Genomic DNA, 26,715 nt, shown 5'->3' with positions numbered 1-26,715 from the left:
CATACTGGGAAATGAGAAGAATGACGCCCTAATTTCTTCATATGAGGCCGATGATTATCGTGCTCCTCTAGTTCCCAGCGTTATCAAACTCGGGTTTTATTTTAAGTTTTCTCCAAATCCTTTCGTTTAAACTATGGTTTGGAAATTGATGCTTAGAAATAATCCTGTATGAAGAAAGGTCAGTCTGCTCACAGGGCATCCTGTTGAGGGAGACGGACACGCAGGACAACGAGCTAATTAAACAAGCTGCAGCCTGCTGAGTCCCGTGACTCAGCACACCATTTCACTTTCATCCCTACTAATGTCCACACAGCCTGTCTGTCCCTCAGCAGGTGGAGAGGAACTGGAGAAAGAATCACGAGAGAGGAGAGGCGACCGGAGACAGATGGCGTTAGGCTGAGAGGCATTAATGCCGCGTTAGAAACTGCGAAGCCCTGACCCGCTGCTTTCCCTGCAGGTTGTGCTCCAGCTACCCGCAGAAGCTCCTGGTTCCCATCTGGATCACCGACAAAGAGCTGGAGAGCGTGGCTTCCTTCAGGTCCTGGAAGAGGATCCCCGTGGTGGTGTACAGGTAAGCCGACGGCGCGGCCTCGGACGTCTGCGGCTTGCACGTGGCAGCGCGTTTGACCCTGCCGCTTCATGTTCAAGGCACCAGAAGAACGGGGCGGTGATCGCTCGCTGCAGCCAGCCCGAGATCAGCTGGTGGGGCTGGAGGAACACGGACGACGAGTACCTGGTGACGTCCATCGCTAAGGCCTGTCACATGGACACGGGAGCCAAGGGGACGGCGACGGTCCGGCAGAGAGGGGAGGCTCCCGACTCGTGCGACAGTGATTTTGGTAAACCTGCTGTGTGTGGATCCGTAGATGTCGTCATGTTGCAGCTAGTTTGAAACTGGAGGGGCTTGAATACAATTTTGTGCCATTGTGTAATTTAAAGTATTGGATTTAAATCATTACTTTTCTCCAAAGTACATTAGAGTTAAATTATTCATCAAGTAGCTCAATGAAAACAGATCCTTTCTTTTGTAATTCTTCTTCTTCATATCTTTAAATGTTTCTAAATTGCATTATCTTACAAAAAAAAGATGCATTTTATGCAAAACAAAAACGTTGCAAGCATGAAGTGGCAGAAAAGATGGATAAAATCTGAAAAGCGTGACATGCATATTGTATTGTGGTCCATTTAGTTTAATGCCTCTAAATCCAGTTCTGCTTATTGCATTATTTAGACCTTGGATCAATATTTTGATGAGTTACCTTTTGGTGCAATGATGGATAAAAAAGCTTGAATGGTAAATTCAGTCATATGTAGTGTTGTTAGGCTCCACTTTAACCTGTCTGTGTTGCTCTCTCTCCAATTAAATAAAACACGAAGATGCGTTTGTAGTTTTGATTTTACGTGCTTCAATTTTAAACCAAAACTTGCTGCGTTCATATATTCAGTTTCTATGACGATTAGAAACGTATTATCAGCAGAATTGGCAAAGGAAACAATTCTTTGAATCTTTCAGGCTTAATTTGGTGGCGTCAGTCTGCAGCACATCACCAGCTTTACTCCGAGCAAACTCACTTGGAGTCCCACAATAATTACTTCTCTCCAGCACAAGTAGCTTTTGGAGGCATGCCTCTTGTGATTGGCATCAGGAGGAATTATTGATTTATTTATTTTTTCCTCTGAGGGTTACAAATTGACTTTGTTTCTCTTCACGACGTCCACAGCGTCTCTCTGTTTCCCTGCTTCTCGTCTTCCCCTTCGTCCCGCCGCCAGGCTTCACTCAGCTCTGTCGTCCTTCCCGTTTCCCCTCAGACTCGTCGCTGACGGGCGGCTCTGGCTGCGACGACAGCACGGTTCCCCAGAAGCTGCTGATTCTGGACGCCCGCTCCTACACCGCCGCTGTGGCCAACCGAGCCAAAGGTGGCGGCTGTGAATGCGAAGGTTGGTCTGATCGCATGTTAAAAGCAGATTTTCCTTAAAACTCTGCCTATGGTAATACTTCAATGCACGGTAGAGTTCAGCCTGGGGCACCTTTTGAGGCCCTTGAACATTTTCTTAAACAAATGTTTAAAGCTTAAAAAGTCAAGAAAATTAATTGTGATTAATAACATCCCTAGAGTGTGATTAATCTGATTAAGTTATTTTTTTTTTTCATCAATTGACAGCACCAATACATGTAGATGTTGTCTATATCTTCCAGTAAAGCTTCAACGTGTGTGTGCTGTTATTTTTAGAGTACTACCCCAACTGTGAAGTCATGTTTATGGGAATGGCCAACATCCACGCCATCCGCAACAGCTTCCAGGCTCTGCGGGCCGTCTGCAGTCAGATCCCAGATCCGGGAAAGTAAGTCGATCCGTTTGACCTTTCTCCCTCTCAGCAGCTCTGCCCTCGTTTGCGCCTCCCTCTCCTCTGTTTTGATGCTAACGGTAAAGCGACACCGCTCCGTCATGTGGGCGAAGCCACACAGCAGTTCCTGTTCCCGCTGGGCTAACCCGTCGTCCGTCTGCACACATCAATCCATACCCGTTTAAATTTTTATTTGTTTACATGTTTGGTTTTCTGATAACCCAGCTGCTGAGACATCATATTGTAAAGCTTGTTTTTTTTCTCTTGAGTTTTTAGCTCAGTCTCTCTGTGGTTAATTATGATGATCTAAAAATTCACTCTAAGTGAACGTAGAGTAACTTAATCCGATGTATTCGTATAAATACTCCAGAGGCCTTTACTACGTGATTGGTGAGGTTTTTATTGTCACAGAGCAGGTTTACGACTGGCATGTTCTTATTGACCCTAAAACGATCAAAAACGTAAATATGACACCTTGTTTGCTTTTATTATTTTGTAAAAGACCTCTTGTGTCTGGAGCGTTTCTTTGTGGTTGCAAATGAGTTATTTTTACAAATGAGTTATTTTTACAAATAACTCATTTGACCAAACTGGGCTAAAGTAAAGAAAAGTGGCTAAAATTTATCGCTCGGTGTGGAAAGTTGGAGATAAGCTAGAAGACGTTCAGTTTTAATAGTGAAAGTGAATCAAGTATAATCTCAGGGGCTTTCCACATCAAACAAAGTACTAATTTTAAACCTACTTTTATTGAGGCTATTACATAAAATCTGATTTAAAAAAACACTTCCTGGTGGTTTTGATAGATTTGAGGAGTAGAAATGAAATGTTTATATTCTTTGTCCAGTTCCACTCATTAATAGGTTTCCTGCTTCTATTTGCTCTGAATACTTTTTTTTTGGCTTACCAAGTGTTTCAGCCTGTTTCTGGAGTAAACTTGAAATAAGACAAACTTATTTCAAGTTTTCCCATATCTAACTTTTCAGCAAGATATGGGAGGTTATTTAAAGTCAGTAATTCCTTAACATTGATGAAAATGTATTAGTTAAAGTGATGGACTATTTAATTTCCCATGTTATAAAAGAAACAATTTTCCAGTGAAACTTGTTTTTTTTTTTTATCACTCTTAAGGAACTATTGACTAAAAACAAGCAGAAAACTACTCGTCTTATTTCAGGCATACTAAAATATTTACACTATAAACTAGACCAAAATACTTAAATTTTGTGTTTGTGTACAGCGTTAAATTAATGGACATAACTGGTAATCACACATGAAAGGTAAGAAAAACAAGATTGACTGTCTAAGTGGAGTTGTGACGCCGCCCAGTGAGCTCTTCATGGTTAAAAAAACACTTTAGGCTGAAGCTGCCATGTGCTACAAGCTCATTATCTCACCACTTAGTGTGGATTTCAGCCGGTCAGTCTAATCGGCCACTTGTCGTGGTTTCAGCTGGCTGTCGGCTCTTGAGAGCACCCGATGGCTGCAGCACCTGTCGGTCATGCTGAAGGCCGCCACTCTGGTGTGCGGCGCGGTGGAACGGGAAGGCCGGCCCGTCCTGGTGCACTGCTCAGACGGCTGGGACCGAACACCCCAGATAGTAGCCCTGGCCAAAGTTCTTCTAGACCCATACTACAGGACGTTGGAGGCAAGAGATTCCTTGTTTTTTTTTTTTGTTTTTTTTTTTGTTTTTTTTTTAATGCATCAGTAAATACTTTACTGTTATTTTTTATAGATCCTCACTGTTAAATACTTTCTTTTTCACCCTACAGGGTTTTCAGGTGCTTGTGGAGACGGACTGGCTGGACTACGGCCATAAATTCGGGGACCGGTGCGGCCACCAGGAGAACGCGGACGATGTGAGCGAGCAGTGTCCCGTCTTCCTGCAGTGGCTGGACTGCGTCCACCAGCTGCTCAAACAGTTCCCCTGCCTGTTCGAGTTCAACGAGGCCTTCCTGGTGGGTGGTCACCCAGCTCTCTCCACCCTTTCACCTTGAAATCGAGAAATTAAAAAAAAGAATCGAGAAATTTAGATTGCATTGATGGAATTTAGTGAAAATATTAGATGAATGAAGATATTTAATGAGCCAGATCTTTATAAAGTCGCACTGATTGATAATAAAATACTCTAAGGTATTCAAGTAAATAATCGAACTCCAGCTAGCGATGATTTTAGTTATCGATCATTCTGACAATTAATTGATTGATCGTATCAAAAAAAACAGATTAAGCTAAAACAATCCCACTGGGTAAAACATATTTACAGATGAGTTTCAGCCAATGGCATTCAAGTGCCTGGAAGAGCAATAGAATAAACCCAGGAGTCTCTTCAGGTCAGCGTCAGCGTGTCTCTACAACACGAGCTAAATCAAATGTAATAATTAAACTCCTGGAATATTTCGGTGACTTAGGTGAGTCATGGGAAGATTAACTGTACAGAAAAAAAACCTGTCTTCCTGCTTCATGAACTTGGTGTAAGTCACGTAACGCTAACAGGAAGCTGGATGATGTTCGCCACTGGCTCACTTCTGTTGCCAACCAATGCATTGCTACATCAGTTCAAAAAAAAAAAAGCTTGACACCACAAGAACTGTATAAAATATGCAATTTTATTTTGAGCTTTTCTGTCATGATGCAGGTCTTAAATTTCACGCATAGCTGTCTTAAAAAGTCAGAAATTTGTTGGTGAAACCTGCAGAAATCCTGTTTTGGGTTCGAACGTTTTTACGCTACTTTGCCGTCGCTTGGCGCCAAGAGAGACAAAATGTCCTGAACAGGCCCAACGTGACTCATCCTCCTCCTTCGTTGCAGGTCAAGTTGGTGCAGCACACCTACTCTTGTCTTTACGGCACATTTCTGTGCAACAACGCTCGAGAGCGAGAAGCAAAGAACATCTACAAGCGCACCTGCTCTGTGTGGTCGCTGCTCCGCGCGGGAAACAAGAACTTCCAGAATTTCCTCTACGTTCCCGGCCACGATGTGGTAACACCAGATTTTATACTATATACTCACTAAAAACTTGTGATTATCTGAAATATTTTTGCGGGTTTGCTTTAGTCGTCCATGCCTGACTTCCTGTTACTTAATGAAGGATCAGAAGAGCAACTCTCACTTTTTGTCTCTGGGAAACAAATTACAAAATAATCCGCAATCATGACTTGCTGTTGAGCTGCTGCGTTTGTCCCTGCATCTTGTCTGCCAGGTGCTGCAGCCAGTCTGCCACACACGGGCCTTGCAGCTGTGGACAGCTGTTTACCTGCCCACTTCGTCCCCCTGCACAGCTGTGGACGAGTCTGTGGAGCTCTACCTCCCCCCATGTGCCGCTGGAGACGAGCTCACCTCCCGCTCACTGGACAGGTACGTTCACCGTTTGTCTCTTTTCCAAAAGTATCCATGCCTCTTTAAAGTTTTCCAGTTTTATCACATTATGACCACAGGCCTCAGTATATTTTATTGGGTTTTTAAATGTGGTAATAAACCAGAACTAAGTGCATGAATTTGCAGTGAAGCATGTAAAATGTTTGCCAGGCATGTGAATTCAGCCTCCCTGAGTTTCACTGCAGCCGAACACTGGAAGTTATTTTAAATATCCAAAATAAGACACGACAACCAAAACTAATTAAAAAAAAACACGGCATTCGAAACCAATAAATAAAATGGTTTACGGCGACACTAAAAAAAAGAAAATTACCCTTCAAAAAATATTAATCAGAATGGAAATTATTGAGCTCTTTTTCATTTATTACATTAATTTAATTATTCTTAATGGCTCAGAGTTATTGATCTGTGTAATTGAAAAGGTTAGCTTATATTTTATACATCATTAAAATCGGAGGATCTTTTTTGTTTTGTTTTTCAGAATTTTCAAAACATAAAATGTAAATTTTTTTGTACTTACAATGTAGAATATCACAAGACATTAATAACGGAAATAAATGACATCACAATTGAAGCTTTTCATTTTTAGTTCATTTGTGTTGACTTTTAAAACAAATTTACCTTGAAAAGTTCTTAAATTTCACTGTGGGAAAACGGACAAATCCTGATCTTTGTTTTGGTTTTTTGTGATAAAATCATAAAAAAAAAACTATTGATGTTTGGAGTCATAAGGTGAACGAACTTTAAGGGAAATGAAAACAGTTATACTGCCCTCTAGTGTCCCAAATAAGAAAATGTGGGAGAAATAATTTGCATTTTCTGTCCAGACTTCCTAAGACTCGCTCCATGGACAACCTGCTGTCCGCTCTGGAGAACGGTCTTCCTCTGACCCGGACATCCAGTGACCCGAACTTGAACAAGCACTGCCAGGAGGGCCGCCCGGCCCCAGAGCCCTCGGCCGCGGCGGACGACCCATCTGCAGGCCACTCTGAGGACGACCTGACCAACGAGGTGGAGGAGGAGGACGAGGAAGCGGCGCCGCCACCAGCAGCTGGTCCGGGTCTGGACCAGAACCACAAAAGTGGATCGGGGGCAGAGAAAGAACCCTGTCTGACCACGCAGCCCCTGCCGTCTCCGCCGCTCCCCCCAGTCTGCGACTCCCCCACTCGCTCACAGACTGCCTTCGTCACTCCGGTCCTCCACCAGGCGTCGCCTCGGACCCCCAGCCCGCCGCTGCCGCCGTCTCCTCCGCTGGAGGCGGAGAGTCCGGGCGGGTCTCCAGAACCCGCCTCCCCGTCCCACAAGCCAGAGCCCTGCTTACCTCTGCCCTGCAAAAACACCCAGCCTGCAGCCAACGCCTCCACCCTACTAACCAACGGACACGGCGACGGCGAGGCTGACGAGCTGCCGCCGCCCGGCGCCCTGCTGGCTGCGAGGCAGCAGACGGCCAGCATGGACGACTCCACAGAGACGCTCACAGATGAGGGCGAGCCGCCGCCCGCCTCGTTCCCTCTGCTCCACCAGAGCCGCTCCAGTGACGACGAGTCGCCGCAGAAAGACAAGGACAGCTCAAAGACGGAACCGGTGAAGGGAAGAGGGAGAACGCCAATAGATTCAGCTGCTCACACAGACTCCATCCTCCGACCTCTGACCTCTCAGCTGTCCGACCTGCCTCTGCTGGGCTCCACGTGGGACGGTGTCCCCGTCCCGGGTCTGGTCCAGTCCAGCTCCAGGCACCCCGGCGGCTACCAGAGCCGCCGGCTGCCGGGTAAGCTGCTGCGCTCGCAGGGCTTCGCCGCCGCCAGCGGCTCGCAGTGCTGCCGCAGGGAGGCGCTCTGCTGCTCCAGCGCCGCCCGCAGCCTCAGCTACTCCCTGGCGGTCCACCAGCTGCTGCCGGCATCGTACTCCTCCCCGTCGGCCTCCAGCTCGCCGCCTCCGCCCCACGCCCCGGCGTACCTGGACGACGACGGGCTGCCGGTCCCGCTGGACGCCGTGCAGCAGCGGCTGCGGCAGATCGAGGCCGGATACAAGCAGGAGGTGGAGGTGCTGCGGCAGCAGGTGAGGCAGCTGCAGATGAGGCTGGAGAGCAAACAGTTCAGCACCCCGCCATCCGAGCCGGACGTCGACTACGAGGACGATATCGTGAGTTTCTTCTTCTTCATCATTCTTCTTTTTGCAGATTTCATAAATATTTTTCTCAGTTTTTCTAGTCTAGTTTCTTTGTAGAGCAACGAGGCATTTCAAAGTGCTTTACGTCATAAAAACATTGTTCAGCCACCAATTATGAAACAATCGATAAACATCACATTTTGTCAGATGTTTTCTAAGCGTCTGTTACTGCGTGTCCTCTAAAATGTCCGGCGTTTTCCAGACGTGTCTGCGGGAGTCGGACAACAGCAACGAGGAGGACTCTCTGTCCACCCACAGCGAGGACCGTCTGTCTGAGGGCAGCTGGGATCGAGTCGAACCCAAGGACACAGAGGTCAGCGTCTTTCATCCACAAACAGATCCTGTCTCTCTGTCCTGTCAAGGAGCAGCTCTTGACATCCTCCACTGCTGTGTGTGTGTGTGTGTGTGTGTGTGTGTGTGTGTGTGTGTGTGTGTGTGTGTGTACACACAGGTGACGAGGTGGGTCCCCGACCACATGGCCTCACACTGCTTCAACTGTGACTGTGAGTTCTGGATCGCCAAGAGGCGTCACCACTGCAGGTGGGGCTTATATCAGTAAATATGACGACATATTTGAATGTAGTCATTACAAGCAGAAACTTGAATTTACCTGCTTTACTCTGATACCAGTAAAGTATCCAGTGCAACCAACTACCTTCAGAAGTGACCAGACTAGTAAACTGCATTTCCATTCAAATAGAATCGAGCAAATTGAAATTACAAAAATTAATCTGCTTACCAATTTCAAAAATACGTTTTTGATAAAAGGTTTTTATATTGGATTAACGTTTTTTTCAACCGTATTGAAATGTGTGTAATGGAGACTTTTTTATAAATTTTTTTTGCATCACACCAGTTTGTGTAGAGCAGCTTATTTGTAACAGCAGCTTTTTGGAACAATGCACACAAGTTGAGTTTGTCATTCAAAAGTGTTAAATGCACAGCGGTTCTGTAAGATCACCAACTATAATTTTTAAAAAAAGCCTGATTATGTCCGCTGTCATCTCTGTACCACTATTAGAAAATTTTATGGAATTTTTTTTGTTTTCTTTCCATAAATGCGTCAAACATTTAGCATCTGAGCCGCTACATACATCTGTTGACCGAGTTGTTCGTTTTCAAGCAGGAAACATCTTTAGACCTGCAGTCAGAACCCCATTGTTTTTTTTGTTTTTTTGGGGGGTTTTTTCCTGCAGGAACTGTGGTAACGTGTTCTGCAAAGACTGCTGCCACCTGAAGCTGCCCATCCCGGACCAGCAGCTGTACGACCCGGTGCTGGTGTGCAACACCTGCCACGACCACCTGCTGGAGTGTCGCACCCGCGAGATCCGCAGCCAGCAGCTCAAGAAGGCCATCGCCACGGCGTCCAGCTGAGAGGACGCACAGCGACGCGTGGCGACCACCTCTGCTCCGCCCTGCTCGCTTTGGAGCAGAGCGACACCCCGTTGGCGACCTCCTCGATGCGCCGTCGTCATGGCTACGGAGGGGCTACGAAAGAGACTTTTTGTCTTGAAACGCAGAGGCGCCCGAGACTAGAAGGTGTGACGCAGGTTAGCGGGAAGCGGAGGTGACGATGATACTGTTGGGACATTTTTTCAGCCCGGAGCGCTGCAGCGTCCTGCTGCCCCCTGTCCCCCTCTGTTCACCCCGACATGACGTCCCGTCTCTGTCCACCTCCTTTGTCCACCATCCTGGCTGGACTCCGTCTCGCTCCCCAGAGGACAATCGCTCTACCTTCGCGCGTCGGGGGTGGGGGCTCCCGACGGCCTCCGCCTGTACCACTGGAGGCGACTTTAAAAGAGGAAAGAAAAACAATGCTGCTACAGTATTTAAAAGTCTAATTTTGTATTTTTATTTTGTGCACTACTAGCTGTTGTGTATTTGAGGGAGACCAAACTTGAGCAAAAAGGGAGAAATCTGCTGTTTACTTTGCTAACTCATCTTATTCCTTAGAGCCGGAATGTAACGCGCCCTGGGGAAGACTGGATACCGTTTCCGTTCTCGCTGGAGTCCTTTAAGTGTTTGTCGCTGCCGCGTGTTCTCAGACCTTCTGTGTGTGCACAGTCAACGTGGTTCTGTGTTTGTCGCTGCTTCGCTCGGTCGCGGCGTCGGACGCCCCGAACATCGCCGCTTGTTTTTTCGGAGACGACGGCTGAGAGGAAAGTGGAAGACGGGAGTCGGGATGTGAGATTTTAAAGGTGCTGGCGGCTTTTCCGTGACGACTTTGTGCCGAAACTCTCGTCTGAACATCTCAAGCTTGTGAACTGGATACAGAATACCCAGATTTTCTTTTTTTTTTTTTTCTTTTTTTTCTTTTGTCTCCCATCTCTTTCCTCCCCCTAAAAAAATGTTTTTGTGTCTACTGGTTGTTTCTTGAATCAATAGTGCCATATTTGGTTTTTGTCTACTTTTAAAAGCCTTTTTTTTTTTCTGAACAGCAGCAGGTTTCTAATTGGCTACGTCTGTGTATGATTTATTGGTGCAAATATTTAGCTGCTTAATAACACTGATTTAAATTAAGATTAACAAATTGTTGAGTTTAGATAAAGACAACGATGGGATATAACTGAATTAGCAAACCGTTTCTGGGTTTAACCGTTGTGTAATGTTTGCGATGTTGTTTTTGCACGATATCGAAGTCTAAATTTTCAAGGCGATCAAAAATGTAACAAGCTCTTATCTGATCAGTAGTGATGGCTAAAACCCGTTACCTAATAATTGTTGTAAAGAAAATGCACTGTAAAACTGAAATCCCATGAGTTAAAAATAAACCATCATATCAACTCGATACCTGTGTCTGTCAAAAATCACTGACTCCCAAAACCTTCAGCCTTTTAAGCACTTCTAGTGACGTCAGCATGGAGGAAACGGCTGCTCCATTGTAGAGAGTTAATATCACATTTATCCCAATAAATAAGCATTAATTTTTATATTGAGACGCTGAACACTTGGCAGTATGAAATAAAAACATCCTGATTCAGTGTTCACCTCCAGAGCTTTTTGTCGGTTTTGATACAAAAGACCATCAAAGTAAAAAGATTCTTGGTTTTCAACTTTTTTTATTTATTTTTTTACAAAAGAAAGTTTTGAAAGGCTAATTGTATTAATATATTCTGAGATTAGAGAAAAACCTGATGATGGTGTAAAATCTGCACAATTTTAGCTAATCTTTCCACCAGATTCTTTACAAACTATTTTAGCCTCAATCTACGGAAGCGCATTGCTATCACGCAGGAAAAAAAAATTCGAGTGCTATCACGTTATAACGTGATACGTATCTTGTTAAAACGTGATACATATTACGTTATAACGTGATACTATCTTGTTAAAACGTGATACATATCTTGTTAAAACGTGATAGTTATCTTGTTAAAACGTGATATGTATCTTGTTAAAACGTGATATGTATCTTGTTAAAACGTGATAAGTATCTTGTTAAAACGTGATACGTATCTTGTTAAAACGTGATAGTTATCTTGTTAAAACGTGATACGTATCTTGTTAAAACGTGATAGTTATCTTGTTAAAACGTGATACGTACCTTGTATAAACGTGATAATTTTATGTCCAGGAAGTGGCGATATTATGCTAGGCTTTTACAGTGGCTAACATGAATTGGTCAGGTTTCCCTTCATGTTTGGTCTACACGGATACGGATGCTGCTTTGCACTGTGGTTAAAACCATTAATAGCTACTCTTAGCAGGATCCTACACAGAACGGGGCTGCACAGAAGGAAACGTCAATTCGGTTCTCTAGCTGTGGCGGCGTTCCTGACTGTCTGGATCGAAGCTGGAGTTGGCTTCCGATTGTAGCTTCTGATTCGGGAAATGGCTAAAGAGCGATTAGAACGGAGGCTCAGATGTATTTGCTGAACATTTTCTGTTCAGATTTATTTTTTTTAACAGTACACTTGCTGAACAACGGCAACGGCTGTTCGTAACCAAGCAACCGAAATCAACAGAAGTCTAGATAGTGGCAAAAGACAAAACTAGATCCTGTTAAGCATTCTTCAAAATAAAAGACTTCCTCTCAAGTTAAAATGCATCCCTGTAAGCCACAACAGCCAAACAGAAAGGCAGGTGCTCTAGGACAAAAAAATGAAAGAAAACAGAAAGTTAAAATAATAGCAAATATTGTAAATGTGATAGTTCATTTATAATGCATTCCAGATACAAAAAGGTTTTTAAATCTCTCATGTTTGAAGTTTCACAATTCAGATAAAGGTTTCACAAATCACAAACTAGGTTTGAAATATTCTGCCATTGGCGTAGAATAATCTACTCCAGATTTGAAGTGTCGATGTATGTTTGTTTTTAAAGCATATCAGGTGATTTCTTAACACTTGCATGTTAAATCTAATTCCATGATTAGTTACTTATTTACAGGGCTGCACAGTGGTGTAGTTGGTAGAGCTGATGCCTTGCAGCAAGAAGGCTCTGGGTTCGATTCCTGGCACAGGTCTTTCTGTATGGAGTTTGCATGTTCTCCCTGTGCATGCGTGGGTTTTCTCCGGGTACTCCGGTTTCCTCCCACAGTCCAAAAACATGACTGTCAGGTTAAATGGCCTCTCCAAATTGTCCCTAGGTGTGTGTGTGTGTGTGTGTGTGTGTGTGTGTGTGTGTGTGTGTGTGTGTGTGTGTGTGTGTGTGTGTGTGTGTGTGTGTGTGTATCTCTTTGTTGCCCTGTGACAGACTGGGCAACAAAGTCTGTCACAGGGCATTCTGTGACAGAATGCCCTGTGACAGGGAATGTCTCCAGCTGGCATTCTCTCGCCCAGAATGTCAGCTGGAGATAGGCACCAACACCCCTCCTGAGCCCACTAACATACAAGGGTGTAAAGAAAATGGACGGAGTTACTTAATTACAGTCATATGTTAAGTATAATTTAAATGCTTATTATTATTTACTGAATGTAACTTGATTGTACATAATTACAAAAAGGTGATGTGAAAAATAATTAAATTCAAAGCTTTATTTATGATTTATTTTGACCAAAGGGAAGAGAGAGGAAGTCTTTTATTTTTAAGTATGCTTAACAGGATCTAATTTTTTGTCTTTTGCCACTATCTAGCCTTCTGTTTATTTTGGTTGCTTGGTTACGAACAGCCGTTGCCGTTATGCACCTATTGTACTGTTCAATAAAAATGTTTTACAGAAAATGTTCAGCAAATACATCTGAGCCTCCGTTCTAATCGCTCTTTAGCCATTTCCCGAATCAGAAGCTACAAACGGAAGCCAATTTCAGCTTCGATCCAGACAGTCAGGAACGCCGCCACAGCTAGAGAACCAAACTGACGTTTCCTTCTGTGCAGCCCCGTTCTGTGTAGGATCCTGCTCAGAGTAGCTATTAATGGTTTTAACCACAGCATCCATATCCGTGTAGACCAAACATGAAGGGAAACCTGACCAATTCATGTCAGCCACTGTACTAGCCTAGCATAATACCGCCACTTCCTGGACATAGAATTATCACGTTTTAACAAGATACGTATCACGTTTTAACAAGATAACTATCACGTTTTAACAAGATACGTATCACGTTTTAACAAGATAAATATCACGTTTTAACAAGATACATATCACGTTTTAACAAGATAAATATCACGTTTTAACAAGATAAATATCACGTTTTAACAAGATACATATCACGTTTTAACAAGATACGTAACACGTTTTAACAAGATACATATCACGTTTTAACAAGATACATATCACGTTTTAACAAGATACTTATCACGTTTTAACAAGATACATATCACGTTTTAACAAGATACATATCACGTTTTAACAAGATAACTATCACGTTTTAACAAGATAGTATCACGTTATAACGTGATATGTATCACGTTTTAACAAGATACGTATCACGTTATAACGTGATAGCGCTCGAATTTTTTTTTTCCTGCGTGATAGCAATGCGCTTCCGTATCAATCAGATTGAATGGAGAGACTTTTTTAACCCTTTCATGCATAGTGGCCACTACAGTGGACAGCTGTCTAAAAGCCATGTTCTTGTGCGTCTTGTGGATTTTTATGTTATAAATGCACACAGACCACTGAATTGGACACTAATGCATCATAAAATGCACCATCAACTGCTGGCCATCAGCTGCAAATGCAAGAAATTTTTGTTGCATCCAATATGGCCGACAGACAAAAGCACGCCGTCCGACCCGGTCCCTCCTTCAACTGTAGACGACGCTTGCAAGTAAAAAAAAAACAAAAATTGTGACATCAAATAACCCCTAACGAACAATACTACTGATGTATTTTTCAAATAATAACTATGTATTTGGAGAAAATTGCAATTGATCATCTAAAAAACATAAGAATTTTTTTTTTTTTTACAAAGGTTTTCCTACCTTTTTTTGTCTTAAGAAAATAAAATAAAAAATTGGAAAGAAATCCTGACAAAGGATCATAATTCATGCATGAAAGGGTTAAAGTCTTACCACAGGTCTGGACTTTGACTAGGTCATTCCAAAACGGCTTTGATCTGATGCTCATATTGCCTCCTGGAGGTAAACATTAAGTGTTACTCAGTCTCTATCAGGTTTTCTTACCACACAGCAACAGCATGATGCTGCCACCACCGTGTTTCACAGGCAGATAATGTGTTTATGGTGATTTGAAGTGTTGCTTTTTTTTGCCTTAGATGCTGCTCTGGGACACAAAAATTACATTTCGATCTAATTTGATCAGACTTTCCCAAGTTTGCAGCGCCCCCTACACGGCTTGTTGGGAACTGTAAACAGGACTTCCTACGGGACGCTTTCAGCTTTACTCTTGCTGCTACTCCATAGAGACACCTGATGCAGAGAGTGTTGAGGTAAACTGAGCTCAGAAAATTCATGCGTGAACATTAACTCATTTTGTTCTACTTGTTTATTTTTTCAGGCAAGCATGGAATAATCCCAACTCCACAGAAAAGCTTTTACTGTCCGGGAGATTTTTTTTTTTTTCCTTTCATTTTAGTCTTCGGTGGCTGCTGCAGCGACTCTTGATGCCACTAGATGGCGTTTATTCACCAACAGAAACACAAACACAGAACCTTCAACCAATCAAATCAAGAGTTTTACGTGACTTCAAAGTGAGATATTAACTCATTTCTTTTTCTGGTATGAGTGAATAAAGTTCCTCTTTTTTATATATATATATATATATATATATATATATATATATTTTTTTTTTTTTTTGGAAGACTTGTAAGGAAAGTAGAAGTTAATCTGCATGAGTCTCATGATGCTTAAAAAGTCACACAGTTATCCGTGATTCTGACCAAATATGTAAACTTCTGAATTCAAAGAAAATTGCTGAATCATCTCTAAAAAAAATGATCTGACCACATTTTCTGGCATTTAGCAAATTGAAATGATTTTGCTAATTCTAACTAACTTAAAAAGAGAAAGCTTTGGTGAGACTAAACTTCAGACAGCGAGATAAAAATATCTTTATTCAGTGTATGTAAATTTCTGGCGTCGGCTGCAGGAGGGCTGGACTTCCACAGAGTTTCATTGCAGTTACTTGGAAGCGTGTCGTTTTTTCCAGAAGTGAAACACAAGCCAAGTCCTGCTTTTAAGAAGAACTGCTGTTAATGTTAACTCAGCATGATCAATAATTCAAGCTGATGCTAATCTAGGGCTCCACAAGGTGAATGAAAATAAAAGGTGACAGCTCCCAACTTTTTATGGTTGGAAAAGTTCAGGTGGAGTGCTGCGATATTTTTATTTTTATTTTTTGCAAACCTTTGCACTACGGCCATTTCCACGGCCGCGCTGCGCCTGAAAATTTACAGTTTTTGACACGTTTCTCTCAGGTGTATGCAAGCAGAGCTAATCCCTCCTGAGTCAGGTCAGAGGTCACCGAGAGCTCGTCAGATGGGATCGGTTTCACAAATACTCAGCTTGAATTTAAACTGGCTTCTACAAGATTTTGATTGTCGAGTTTAAATAGATTTAAAATTCATTAAAATGTCTGTACGTGTAAGGATTATTAAAGGAAAAAGATTTCCTCAGTTCTCATCCTGGGTGAGCTTTTAAACTGTAGTTTGATGAGTCCAGTAGGGCCGTCAAGGTCAGATGGGTGTCTGTGCCTCCCGTCCATCCTGTGGATCCTTCAGATTGTTGACACCTGTGGGAAGTTTTCCATGATGCTAGCAGTTCAAAGGTGAGAATCGTATTGGTGAAATATGTCCTAAACATCTTCATCCATTGTTTGGTCGTTGTGTTGTGATTAAATCTCTAATTTCTCCTTTGGGTCTGGTCAAATTTAAATCCGGCTTAAATTAGATTAGAATTTGTCCTAAACTATATGAATTCGTGCAAAATTATAAATCATCAGAGCGAGTAAATGAAAACATCCTGACTCAAAAGATCAGAAACATTGGAAAAATCTTTAGGCTGAAGCTAAATGATGATTAAATTATTCAAATCTGAGTGAAGGCATTTATTTATTTTTTTTATAATTGGTCCCGCTCCCTGTTAAACCCGTCGCCCACCACACTGATGCTAATATAAGTGCTAAATTCTCCAAGCATGTTGAGATTTTTTTCTGTTCCATGTTATATATGAAAACATTGATGGTTCAAGTGCAGAAAGTCCTCATGAAATCCAACTGCAGTACATCTGGAGCTCCTCACATCAGTTCTGCTGATACTGATGCAGCATACTGAGGCAAAATCACAGCCGGCCCAAGGCATAAACAAGCAGCGCTGCTGCTTTAGCCCCTCAGGCCAGCAGCACACACACACACACACACACCCTCATAAGAGTGTTTGTCATCCCACACAGAATACAGAAGCTAACGTTTGTATTTTTGCTCATCAGAAATATCATTTTTCTATATTTTTTAAAGGTTTTAACATTTTGTCAAGTTTCCTATTTGTCATTTAAAGTAAAACGTCTGCTGTCATAATTTTGTAAATAATGTATCTGGTGTATGAGTGATCATTGTGAATCCTCTGTGTTCAACCACTGAACACTAAAACATGTTATCTCGAGTTTTCTCACTATTATTTATAAAGGTAAGTATATAAATATAATAACTGTCTATTATTAAACTTTTTTTTTTTGCTCAAGTGAATTAATGAGCCACAAAAAGCTGCTAAAAGGGGAAGTCCCAAATTTTGGAATTGGGATCCTACAGGGTGATCACATACCAGTAATGTCTTACCTGCAATAAATAACTCTTAATTTGGATGGACAAATAAATGAACATAATTTAAATGAACAAATAAATAATATATTGAGGTTGAAACTGATCAGAGTTGGGGCGAAGAACAAAACTGACTTCTACATTTTTAAAACGGCAAGTCCACAAATTTCATAGCAGTTTACATAAAGACGATATTAATAAACAGCTATGATGTTCCTATCTTGTCTTTAAAACTAATACGTGAAAAAGATTTTTCCTGTGACATTTCCAGTGCTGTTTAAAAGCCACGTAACATTAAAAAAATAATTCGTGAGATGTGCGGTTCAGTTGTTGCCTTGGTACTTGGAGAATTTAAAACATATATTAGCATTAGCATGATGGGAGCGGGGTCCCTAATCAGACTCGGGCCTCATATAATTATGAGCTGTCGAGATGCGCTACGGTAGGAAAGAGTGAGGGTGGCAGTTCGTCAGAACATTTAATTTCCCCTTTGAGTTGAGTTCAGAGTTTGTATGACGCTGTCAGCTGGTTTAAAAAAAAAATGCCTCCGATCCAGACCATTTGGTTTGAATAATTAAAATAATCATTTAACTTAAAGAATTTTTTTGTAATGCTTCTGATCCCTTTGAGGGCCTACATGACTGAGTCATGATCAGGTCTTTCTGATTTCATCACAGATCATCAGGAAGCTGCTTGACTCAACTATTGCGTTCTTTTTTTGGAAAAAAAAAAAATTGGCTCCCTCTCTCACCGGGAGCCAATTGATGGGGCCCCTGTCACTCGGACTCTGATCACCGCAGAGAGGCGATACCCGAAAAGGAGGAGGCGCCAAGCGTTCTTCCCTTCCTTTGGTTGCGTGCTGATAGATAAGTAAGGACCCCCACCGCCCGCCCTGAGGAATGCGATCACATCGGAGGGAATCGAGTCATTGTGTCGCTTTCTCTCGGCTCATTCAGAGACGCTCCAACATGCAGCAGCTGCTGATCCTCCCCGTGCTGCTCTCATCCCTCTGCACGGTGTGCGCCGGAGCAGGAGGTAGGTCACCACTCCTGATTTTATTCATTTGCGCAAAAAAAAAAAAAAAAAAAAAAGGATTTTAACGGTTAAATCAAGGGACAGTTTAGAAAATAATTTTGTTGTTGATTAATAATGCTCATGATCATTTTCTGTACTCACTTATTTCTAATGTTAACTGTACTTGGATGCGGAGATGTGCGCACCTGTCTTTGTTGCTGTTTTATTGAGACGGTAGAATAAGATTGATTTGGTTCCCAGTTTAAATATTCTCTAATTCCACAAAGACGGAAGAGAGGGAGAGAGGTGATTAAAAATTTAAAAACGAGACAGACGTGTGCGCATGATAGATCGCTCCTCGGATAAAATTACCAGGAGCCGAGCGGCGGGACAGCCGCACCTGCCCCGTCCGTCACACGGGACGAGGCTCTCCAAAGCGCGTCCTGAACTGACTGCGAGCTGCGTGGGAGGGCAGGAGAGGGGTCCCTGCACCCCCCTCACCCCCATCTCCCCCCACCCCCATCCACAAAGGCGTGAGGCGGAGACGCATGCTGTGATTCCCTCATTTGCCCGTGAGGACGTCGGACACCGTCCTCTCTCTGGTGGCGCACCTGCTCGGTTCCGCGCGGAGTCGGTCTGTGACAGATTGCGGGGTGCCGTTTGCCGCATAGATCCGCGTCGTGCCAGACGATCACGTCTCCAAATAAACAACGACGGGTCGCAAAAGGGTCTCGTTTGCGCTCTAAAGCGCAGACGTTATCGAAATCACCCGGAGCGTCAAAATTACGCATGAAGAGCAGCAGTCAGATCAGATTGCGCAGACGACTCAAAGTGTCGGACCGATTCCCATGTGAAGAGCTGAGGGTCATTAAGGAGCTAATTAGCCCCTCTGCAGCCCTCATGGTGTCCGTCATCCCGCACTGAGCCGCTCTGTGACCTCCGGGGCTTTGCGCATAAAAGGCGCAGCGGCGCTCTCCAGATTTTACGTGTCGTTTTCCGCTACTAAAGATGCGCCAACTTGGCCAGAGTTGCAGTCATTTACATGTTTACGATGTTTCTAATGGGGCAGAATGAAAAGGGGCCGTTTAAGCCAGCTGTGAAGGAAAAGGAAGAATCCCGGAGCTGTGCAGGAATCAGACTCACTGAAACTCTGTTGGAGTTCCAGATGTTTGCACAGAGACATTAAACACAGAGAACAGTGATAGTCCGCTTTTGCTCCAGCTAACAGAAGCCACTTCAGAAGACGACAGCAGAGGATGCAATAACATTTATACTAAATTATGACAAAGAATTGATGTGTAGCGTCTTACAAACAACATTCATTTCCATTTAATGTTTCAGGTTTTGTCACATTGCGTCATGATATGGTGTGGTGGAGGTGAGGCAAACGCAGCAGGACCCAGGTAGAATGAAGAGAAATGATGGTTTTAATTAAAAATCCACAAAAACAAAATCCAAACATACAGGCAGCACAGCAGAGAAGAACGGAAGGCAAAAGGTCCACGACTGAACAGACTGGCACAGAGAACAAGGACCCGACAAGAGACAAAGGACACAGGTGGACTTGAATACACAGGGAGGGTAATTAGGGAACAAGACACACCTGGGAAGTAATCAAGGGGGAAGAGACAGGAAACCACAGAGACTCAGGGAAACAAAACCTAGAAATTAAACACACACACAAAAAAAAAACCCTCTAAATCCTCACCCATTGTGCCCTAAAAGCTACAATATACTTGGTTAGGATTTTATGTGAAAGACCAACACAAAGTTTAGACAGAAGTGGAAGGAAAATGACCAGTGGTGCTTTTTGAAAATATGTTGCCAAGAAATCTCTGACAGCTGACAAGGGGGGGGAAAAAAATAATCAAAAGTTCCTTTTTTTTGACAATATGTAGACAGCTACAGACTGTCATTTTGCCTGAATATATGTAGTTATTCCTGCCTATACATTCAGAACCCCACAACACAAACCAAGGTCCGAAATTTAACTTCACACATTATCAAATAAGCTAATAACAGTTTAAATAGGATATCACACCACCAAAAGGTTATTAATAGTTGTAAACATATATTCATGCTCTGATTGAATAACAAACCAAAAAAAATGTAAAACAACAAAAATAGTGAGCCTGTCAGTTTTTTTTAGTTCGCATCAATCACAGAGTTTTGTTAACACAATCGATTGAAACTTTAACCTAGATAAATTCCTAACTATTGATATGTCTAACGGGTAGAAGAAAATAAAAAGCATCCCCACAGTATGATGCTGCCACCACCACGTTTCTTCAAGAGGACGCCGGTGTGTTCAGGTTGAGGTGCAGTGTTGGTTTTCCACCGCATAGTGTTTGGCATGTAGTGCAAAAAATACACACCTTGAGTCTTGAGTATCCGCTCTGTGTGTGTGTGTGTGTGTGTGTGTGTGTGTGTGTGTGTGTGTGTGTGTGTTTGCCTAAGTTCTGCTAAATCCGAAGTTCTGTCGATGTCATGCAGGTGAAAGTTGTGCTGTGAATTGCGCAAATTTCCGCCAGAACGAAGCGTTTGCGTCGACAGCTCCGTAATGTCCACCATTCATCCAGAAACTCGTGTCTGTGCGCGCGCGTGGGAGCAGCGGATAGATCCGTGTCGCGCGCCCCACACCATGGCTTTGAAATGCTGCGTTTGTGCTCACATTTCAGGGAGTTTCAGATCTGACCAGACCGGAGCGTGTTTGCTTTCTTCCCGCTGGCTTCTGCTCACCGGCACAGCCTTCAGATCCACTGAAAGCCGCTCACAGCATTGTTCGCTCTGCTCACAGGGATAAAAACCGCCCATTGGTCCAGGCTGGAGCGGACCGACATCTGATTGGATAATGAAGACCAGCAATTGAGAACAATAAAAAAAATAGGCATTTTGTAATTGAAGAGGGTTATCGATTAATAACTATCCAACGCCTGATTAGTAACAATGTTGTGCAATTCTCCTTCTGACAAATAGATTTCCCGTATTTGTAGATCTGTGTATTCAGAAAGCGTGACTTTTAATAATAGATTAATACATTGGACGCTTTTTTGTTTTGTTTTGTTTTGTTTTACACCTATTCTTTTCACTACTGGTGGACTGGTATTAGCCTAGTAGCTTAAATCATACAACTTATTGTGGACTCTCTCTCATTACATAATACATTCATGTAATTTAAAAAATATATTTATCTTAATTTTTTTACAGTAACTCCCAACCCTGCTATTAGGCAGTTTTACCAGCGTTGAGATTTTCTCCTCTTTAGAAGCTTTTAGCCCTTCGTCCGTTTTAAGCTAACTTTAACAACCAGCTAAGCTAATGCTAGTCCTCCATTTTCATTATAACAGACAAATTATACATTTCTCAGGCAACAAAACCAGCAAAAACAAACCCTCGGCTGACACAGCATTCATCTTAAAGCTTCCCTGTGACTCCTGGAAGTTTTCCTGCCATTGTGGGATTTTTTTTTGTCTCCGTTAACTATATCAATGTGCTCCATTTAGCTTTCCAATGTGGGTTGTTTCAAATTTCAGTCAAGTTTTAATTTTGGGACTCGAATGGACCGTATCAACATTTTTCTCGAACCAAGAACTAAAATGTTGATATAGTTATCTATTCTAAAGCTAAAACCCACATATTATCAAGTGAAGAATAATCTTATTATGGCAACTCATTGGTTCTATAAATAGCGTCCCGAGATCTATCAGCTCTGCTTTGTAGTTGGCATGTCTTTGAAGACCTCACACAGCTGTGGGTGTTTTCACATTTACCTGCAGACCTACTGGAGCCTCCAGACAGTGTTGGAGATTAATTACGGCCCTTTAATCCGCTCACCATCCAGGCTGTAGTGACTAAAAGTAATTAGAAATTTCTGAGTTTGCAAGATGTCCACTTAAACCCTCCCAGCCCCCATCAGTGCCCAAATGTATGTAAATCCTGTAAGACCAATTCAATAACACATTTTAAAAAATGTATCATAGACATGAGCATCTTCTAATATTCTGTGGTAGATTTTTCCTCTAAAAATATTTGACCCTGAGGTTTTGCATATTTTCAAATCTTAGCAGAAACAAAAACAATCAGGATGACAGAGGAACCAAGCATTGAAGTCCTAAACAGTTTGCTCCAAGAAGGAGACCCTCCCCGTTATTCTTCAGTCTAATAGATATATAATTTTATAAATATTTGATTTCTCAGAGCAAAAGGAGGAAACATGCAAACTAATAGCAGATTACTAATAAACAGTTTGAGGTGGAGCTCTATGTTTACTCTGATGAGGCCGAAAGATAAAGCGACAACTTTTTATTGAATGGAATCACTAGGAAGCTTACTTTACAGTTTAAATAACAAGAGCAAACATCCACAAGGACAATACCCTGTTTTCAGAAGCAAAGCAAAATAAACCAGTTATATGAGGCGATATTTGTATATGTGCATAAAATCCTCCTGGACTCCTGCCAGACGACACGCCAACATGAAAACTTCCCTTTCAGCTCTGACAGAAAGCTGCAGCTTGTTGCTGTCAGTCAGAAGTGAACGTGACTGACATTCAGACGGCTTGCATTCATCACAGCGGAAAAATAAACGCTAACATTTGGTAAATAAACTATTGTTTCTATTTCAGGCTGGTGCTACTACAGCCAGTCAACCTGCGATCATCCGTGCAACGGTGAGTTTTTCCAGAAGTTAAGGTAAAATGATGACTCATTTTTTAAGGAAAACGCGTGATAGTGATTTGACAAATAAATTCCATTGTTTAACATGTTTAGAATTTGGTTAGGACTTGTATATATCAGGCAAAAAAAGTACACAGGCCCTCTTATCTATCAGTCATGTGTAAATAAAGCATTGAAACATATTTTTAAACAGATGGTTTAAACAAATGTTAAAACTGAGGTCATGTGTTATTATTCCATTGAATTTCTTCAGACTATTCTTGTCATGTTAAGATAATTTGGTAAGATTCTGACCTTTAACATGGTTACAATAACATCACAAGCAAAGGAAAACAACAAAAAACCATATAATTAACCATTAATATGGATAATTAAGAGAAAAAAGTAGTTTTGAAATCATTTTAGCCTAAATCTAAACCATGACAATGGTTTATATTGTCATGGTTTAGACAATCTAAACAATGATTTCCTGCTTATATCAATCTGTCCTCTATAAATGTTTACATTTTGGAATTGCCTTTTGCCCTGTTATAAGCATATTTCTGAAATAAAAAAATGGATCCACATAATCATCACTACAAAAGTCAATCCAATGTATTACTTAATGAAATGCAGAGAAAAACAAAGGACCAGTTGATCATCCCTGTGGGACTCTTAATCTGACGATTCTGGAACAAATTGATTGTCATCTCCTCAAACATCTCGACAGCAGTCAGTCATCACTAGTGTTCCTACTGTTTTAGTACCAGAGAAGTGGGCCGGCGGCAACGTGGACTGTGGAGGAAAATCCCAGTCACCCATCAATATCGTCACCAGGAAGACTGTGAAAGATGAGCGTCTGACTCCGATAGAGTTCAAAAACTACCAGCAGACCTTCAAAAATTCTCTCACCAACAACGGCCACTCGGGTGAGCGCAACGTCAAGTGACCTTCGAAAGCTTTGAAGGCGTTTGTGCTCACACTGTGTCTGTTCCAGTTAAGGTCAACATTCCTATAACCAGCACCATCTCGGGCGGAGACCTGTCGACCACATACAAGGCCGTGCAGTTTCACCTGCACTGGGGCAAAGATGGCGGGCCCGGCTCTGAACACACCATCGACGGGGAGCAGTACCCCATGGAGGTAACAGACCACCAGATATATGTATAAAACTCTAGCTTGGACATCAGCTGAACCATGAACTTTACACTGATGGCAGTAAACTTTCTTTTTCAGTTGCACATCGTTCACATGAAGAGCAGTTATGCCGACCTGACAACAGCCCTGCGGGATCCAAACGGGGTCGCAGTTCTCGGGTTTTTCTATGAGGTAATTCTGCTTAACTCTTTTTTATAGTTTGCTCACATTTCTTACAACAATAAGACACTTATCACATGTCTTTCTGTTTGTGTTAAGGTGTCCAAGAGTCCAAACCGAATGTACGACACCATCATCAATGGGGTGCAAAGTGTCGCATCAAAAAGTAGGTGTTGAAAGTTTCTGCACAAAATTCCAAAACCTTGGTTGCTCGTAGCCGTGTGGCTAACATGGCGGTGTTTGTGTTTTCAGATGTGAGCTTCTCTCTGCCCTCCATCTCCCTGGCACAGCTGATCCCTCCTGAGCAGAAACTGACTTCCTACTACCGCTACAGGGGTTCCCTGACCACCCCGCCGTGTTCCGAGTCTGTGGTCTGGACTGTGTTTGAAACCCCTATCCCTCTGAGCATGGACCAGGTTAGAACAAGAGATGACATTTTATGTTAACTTTGAGTCTTTTTCCTCAATCTGCAGCTCAACATTTGCATCAATCTTCTCTTGCAGATGAAAGCTTTCTCCACGGTCCAGTTCTACGACGGCACATCGATGGTAAACAACTTCAGGCCTGTCCAGCCCCTCAACGGCCGACTGGTGTACCGCTCAGCAGGCGCCACGCTCTGGGTCAGCTCAGCCCTCCTCGCGGCTGCCCTCACAACGGCACTGGGGCTGTCCCAGCCCAACTAACAAGCGAGTCATCCCACGCTGCACTGCGACATCGATAAGACCCAACAGACCTACGCCGGTCCTCAGCTGAGACTCCAACGTAGTTCTGACACGTTTGCAAAAAGACAATGGACCACGTCGTAGTGTAGGGATCGCTCAATTGGTGTTTCCCCCCTTGTGACCCAAATGACGGAGGTGTGTTAGAAACGCCTCAAGGAAGGTGACGTAAGGGTTCAATCAGCATCCATGCATGTAGTAGTGAAGTAGTATCTCTTATGAATGTGCCATAAATCAAGTTACTGGGAAATCTACCTGGGTAATCAAACTCAACACCAAGTCTTCTCTTTGGACTGGATTTTGATTTTCTCTTTGAAGCTCTGTTCTGAGAACCAGTGCGCACGCACGCACGCACGCACGCACGCACGCACGCACGCACGCACGCACGCACACACACACACACACACACTCTCTCTCTCTCTCTCTTTTCACAACTTTAGTTTTTATGTTAACTCATCCACCTTGTCCAATGTCAGGTAAATTTAGTATCTGTTAATACCAGTGTGAGTTGCCAATGGTTTACGGGTCAGCCCCATGACTTGGCACATGATGTATTGTTATTAACGGAGCATGTGAAAGGGATGGAGTAATAGTTATAGATAGACTGAGTCGTAAAAAAAAAAAAAAAAAAAAAAAAGCACCGCAATTCAAAGCGAGACGTCAAAGGAGAATGCAGATCTCATAAAGTACAGCAGGTCACCTCTGCAGTCGGGTCAAGGCCCCTCAGACCGGTCAGCAGCTCTGTTCTGAACCTGCATGTGAGGGAGGCCTTGCTGTAGCTCACCAGAAACCATGAAGAACAGCTGCATGAAATCCTGAAAGCCTGGCAGACTCCCTGTCCACAGAGTCACTTGGGGGCAAAGACACAGATGCTAACATCCCAGGAGTCGAAGATAGCACCAGCCCGCTGTTAAAGACGGATCACAGCCACATAACCAAGGTTTTTATGCACATCATATTTGAAGAGCATGACTGCATGCTGTGATGCTCCAGATGTTTGAGATAAACTACCTGGCTGCTGGAAGTGGGCTTCCCAAATTCACAAAGTGTTTCCCCAGAACAGGCGCTTCAATTTCACAGGAGCTTGTTTTTCAAAACCGCAGTCGTTTCCATGGCTTGTATTACCGGCATTCGGATGTATGGATAATTGTTGACAGAGAGTCGTACCCTGCTCAGCTCTATTTTGTTGTCATTTTGTTTTGTTTTTTGTTTCAAGAAAACATTGCCATTTATAGAGAGGAATATGTGCAATTTGGCAGCAAGGACTGTTGTTACAGTGAGGAAGGATCATCTGTGTATTTTCCATTGCTTCAGAATCCAGTTATATTTCTATGTGGTGTCATTTTACACACGTATTTATGTACTGAGTGTGCATATTAAGAGATGCGATGCACAGTTATTGTTATTTATGTATTGCGCCATTCATATAGAATGCAAACCTATGTATGAAGCTTGAAACTGTTTATTTGTACTCTTGAAGTGTTTGGGACTCCGGGTTGTAATGCTTGAAAGTGTCGTATAAAAATAGAATGTTACTGTTGCTAAATAAACTATATGACTTTTTAAAGATGCCGGCTTCTGTTTGCATGACCACAAATCGAGCACTCAAGTCCAAACTCTGCATTACCTCCATCAAAAAATAAAACTAAAAAAATTTGATTCAAAAAACAAAAAAAACAAAAAACTGAGCTAATTTCCTACAAGTAATCAAATTTAGATTGTCTGTGTAAATATATTTTGTTTATTAAGCTGTCGTGTTACGCAAATGTAAATAAATTAAGTTTGACAAACTTAATTTGATTGCATGTGACAAATTAACAGTTTTATTAAGCTGGAGCTCCATTTTCTTGTTCAGTGCATCTGCAGAACCTAACAGGGTTTGACCAAAGTATTTACTTTTACAGCTTTTCCACATTTTCTCACATTCACATACTTGTAGTGTATTTTACTTGTAGAAGCACATAAT

At 42.5% G+C, this 26,715-nt stretch overlaps 2 protein-coding genes across 5 annotated transcripts in view; both read left to right on the top strand.

Moving 5' to 3' along the window:
- The window catches only part of mtmr4 (myotubularin related protein 4), a 47,057-nt gene extending 36,379 nt beyond the window's left edge, over nucleotides 1-10,678 (top strand). For all 4 annotated transcript variants that reach the window (XM_008428111.3, XM_008428112.3, XM_008428109.3 and 1 more), the window contains 12 exons: nucleotides 458-571; nucleotides 649-839; nucleotides 1,810-1,938; nucleotides 2,232-2,343; nucleotides 3,796-3,991; nucleotides 4,116-4,301; nucleotides 5,155-5,325; nucleotides 5,546-5,700; nucleotides 6,549-7,863; nucleotides 8,093-8,203; nucleotides 8,342-8,430; nucleotides 9,087-10,678. In XM_008428111.3, coding sequence (XP_008426333.1) covers nucleotides 458-571; nucleotides 649-839; nucleotides 1,810-1,938; nucleotides 2,232-2,343; nucleotides 3,796-3,991; nucleotides 4,116-4,301; nucleotides 5,155-5,325; nucleotides 5,546-5,700; nucleotides 6,549-7,863; nucleotides 8,093-8,203; nucleotides 8,342-8,430; nucleotides 9,087-9,264 — 2,947 coding nt within the window. In that variant the 3' untranslated portion in view covers nucleotides 9,265-10,678. The remainder of the gene's footprint in view (nucleotides 1-457; nucleotides 572-648; nucleotides 840-1,809; nucleotides 1,939-2,231; nucleotides 2,344-3,795; nucleotides 3,992-4,115; nucleotides 4,302-5,154; nucleotides 5,326-5,545; nucleotides 5,701-6,548; nucleotides 7,864-8,092; nucleotides 8,204-8,341; nucleotides 8,431-9,086) is intronic.
- A 7,171-nt stretch (nucleotides 10,679-17,849) lies between these two features.
- Nucleotides 17,850-26,317, top strand: ca4a (carbonic anhydrase IV a). Its single transcript, XM_008428108.3, has 8 exons — nucleotides 17,850-18,079; nucleotides 22,683-22,727; nucleotides 23,478-23,642; nucleotides 23,711-23,856; nucleotides 23,950-24,042; nucleotides 24,130-24,196; nucleotides 24,283-24,446; nucleotides 24,534-26,317. The coding sequence occupies exons 1-8, from the start codon at nucleotides 17,944-17,946 to the stop codon at nucleotides 24,711-24,713; spliced, it is 996 nt and encodes a 331-aa protein (XP_008426330.1). The 5' UTR covers nucleotides 17,850-17,943; the 3' UTR covers nucleotides 24,714-26,317.
- The last annotated feature ends 398 nt before the right edge of the window (nucleotides 26,318-26,715 follow it).

Source organism: Poecilia reticulata, chromosome 14, assembly GCF_904066995.2.
Source record: "Poecilia reticulata chromosome 14, P_reticulata-male-v2, whole genome shotgun sequence".
Classification (NCBI taxonomy): Eukaryota; Metazoa; Chordata; class Actinopteri; order Cyprinodontiformes; family Poeciliidae; genus Poecilia; species Poecilia reticulata.
The sequence above is the reverse complement of the archived record's forward strand: the minus strand, read 5'-3'. Positions and strand labels throughout refer to the sequence as shown.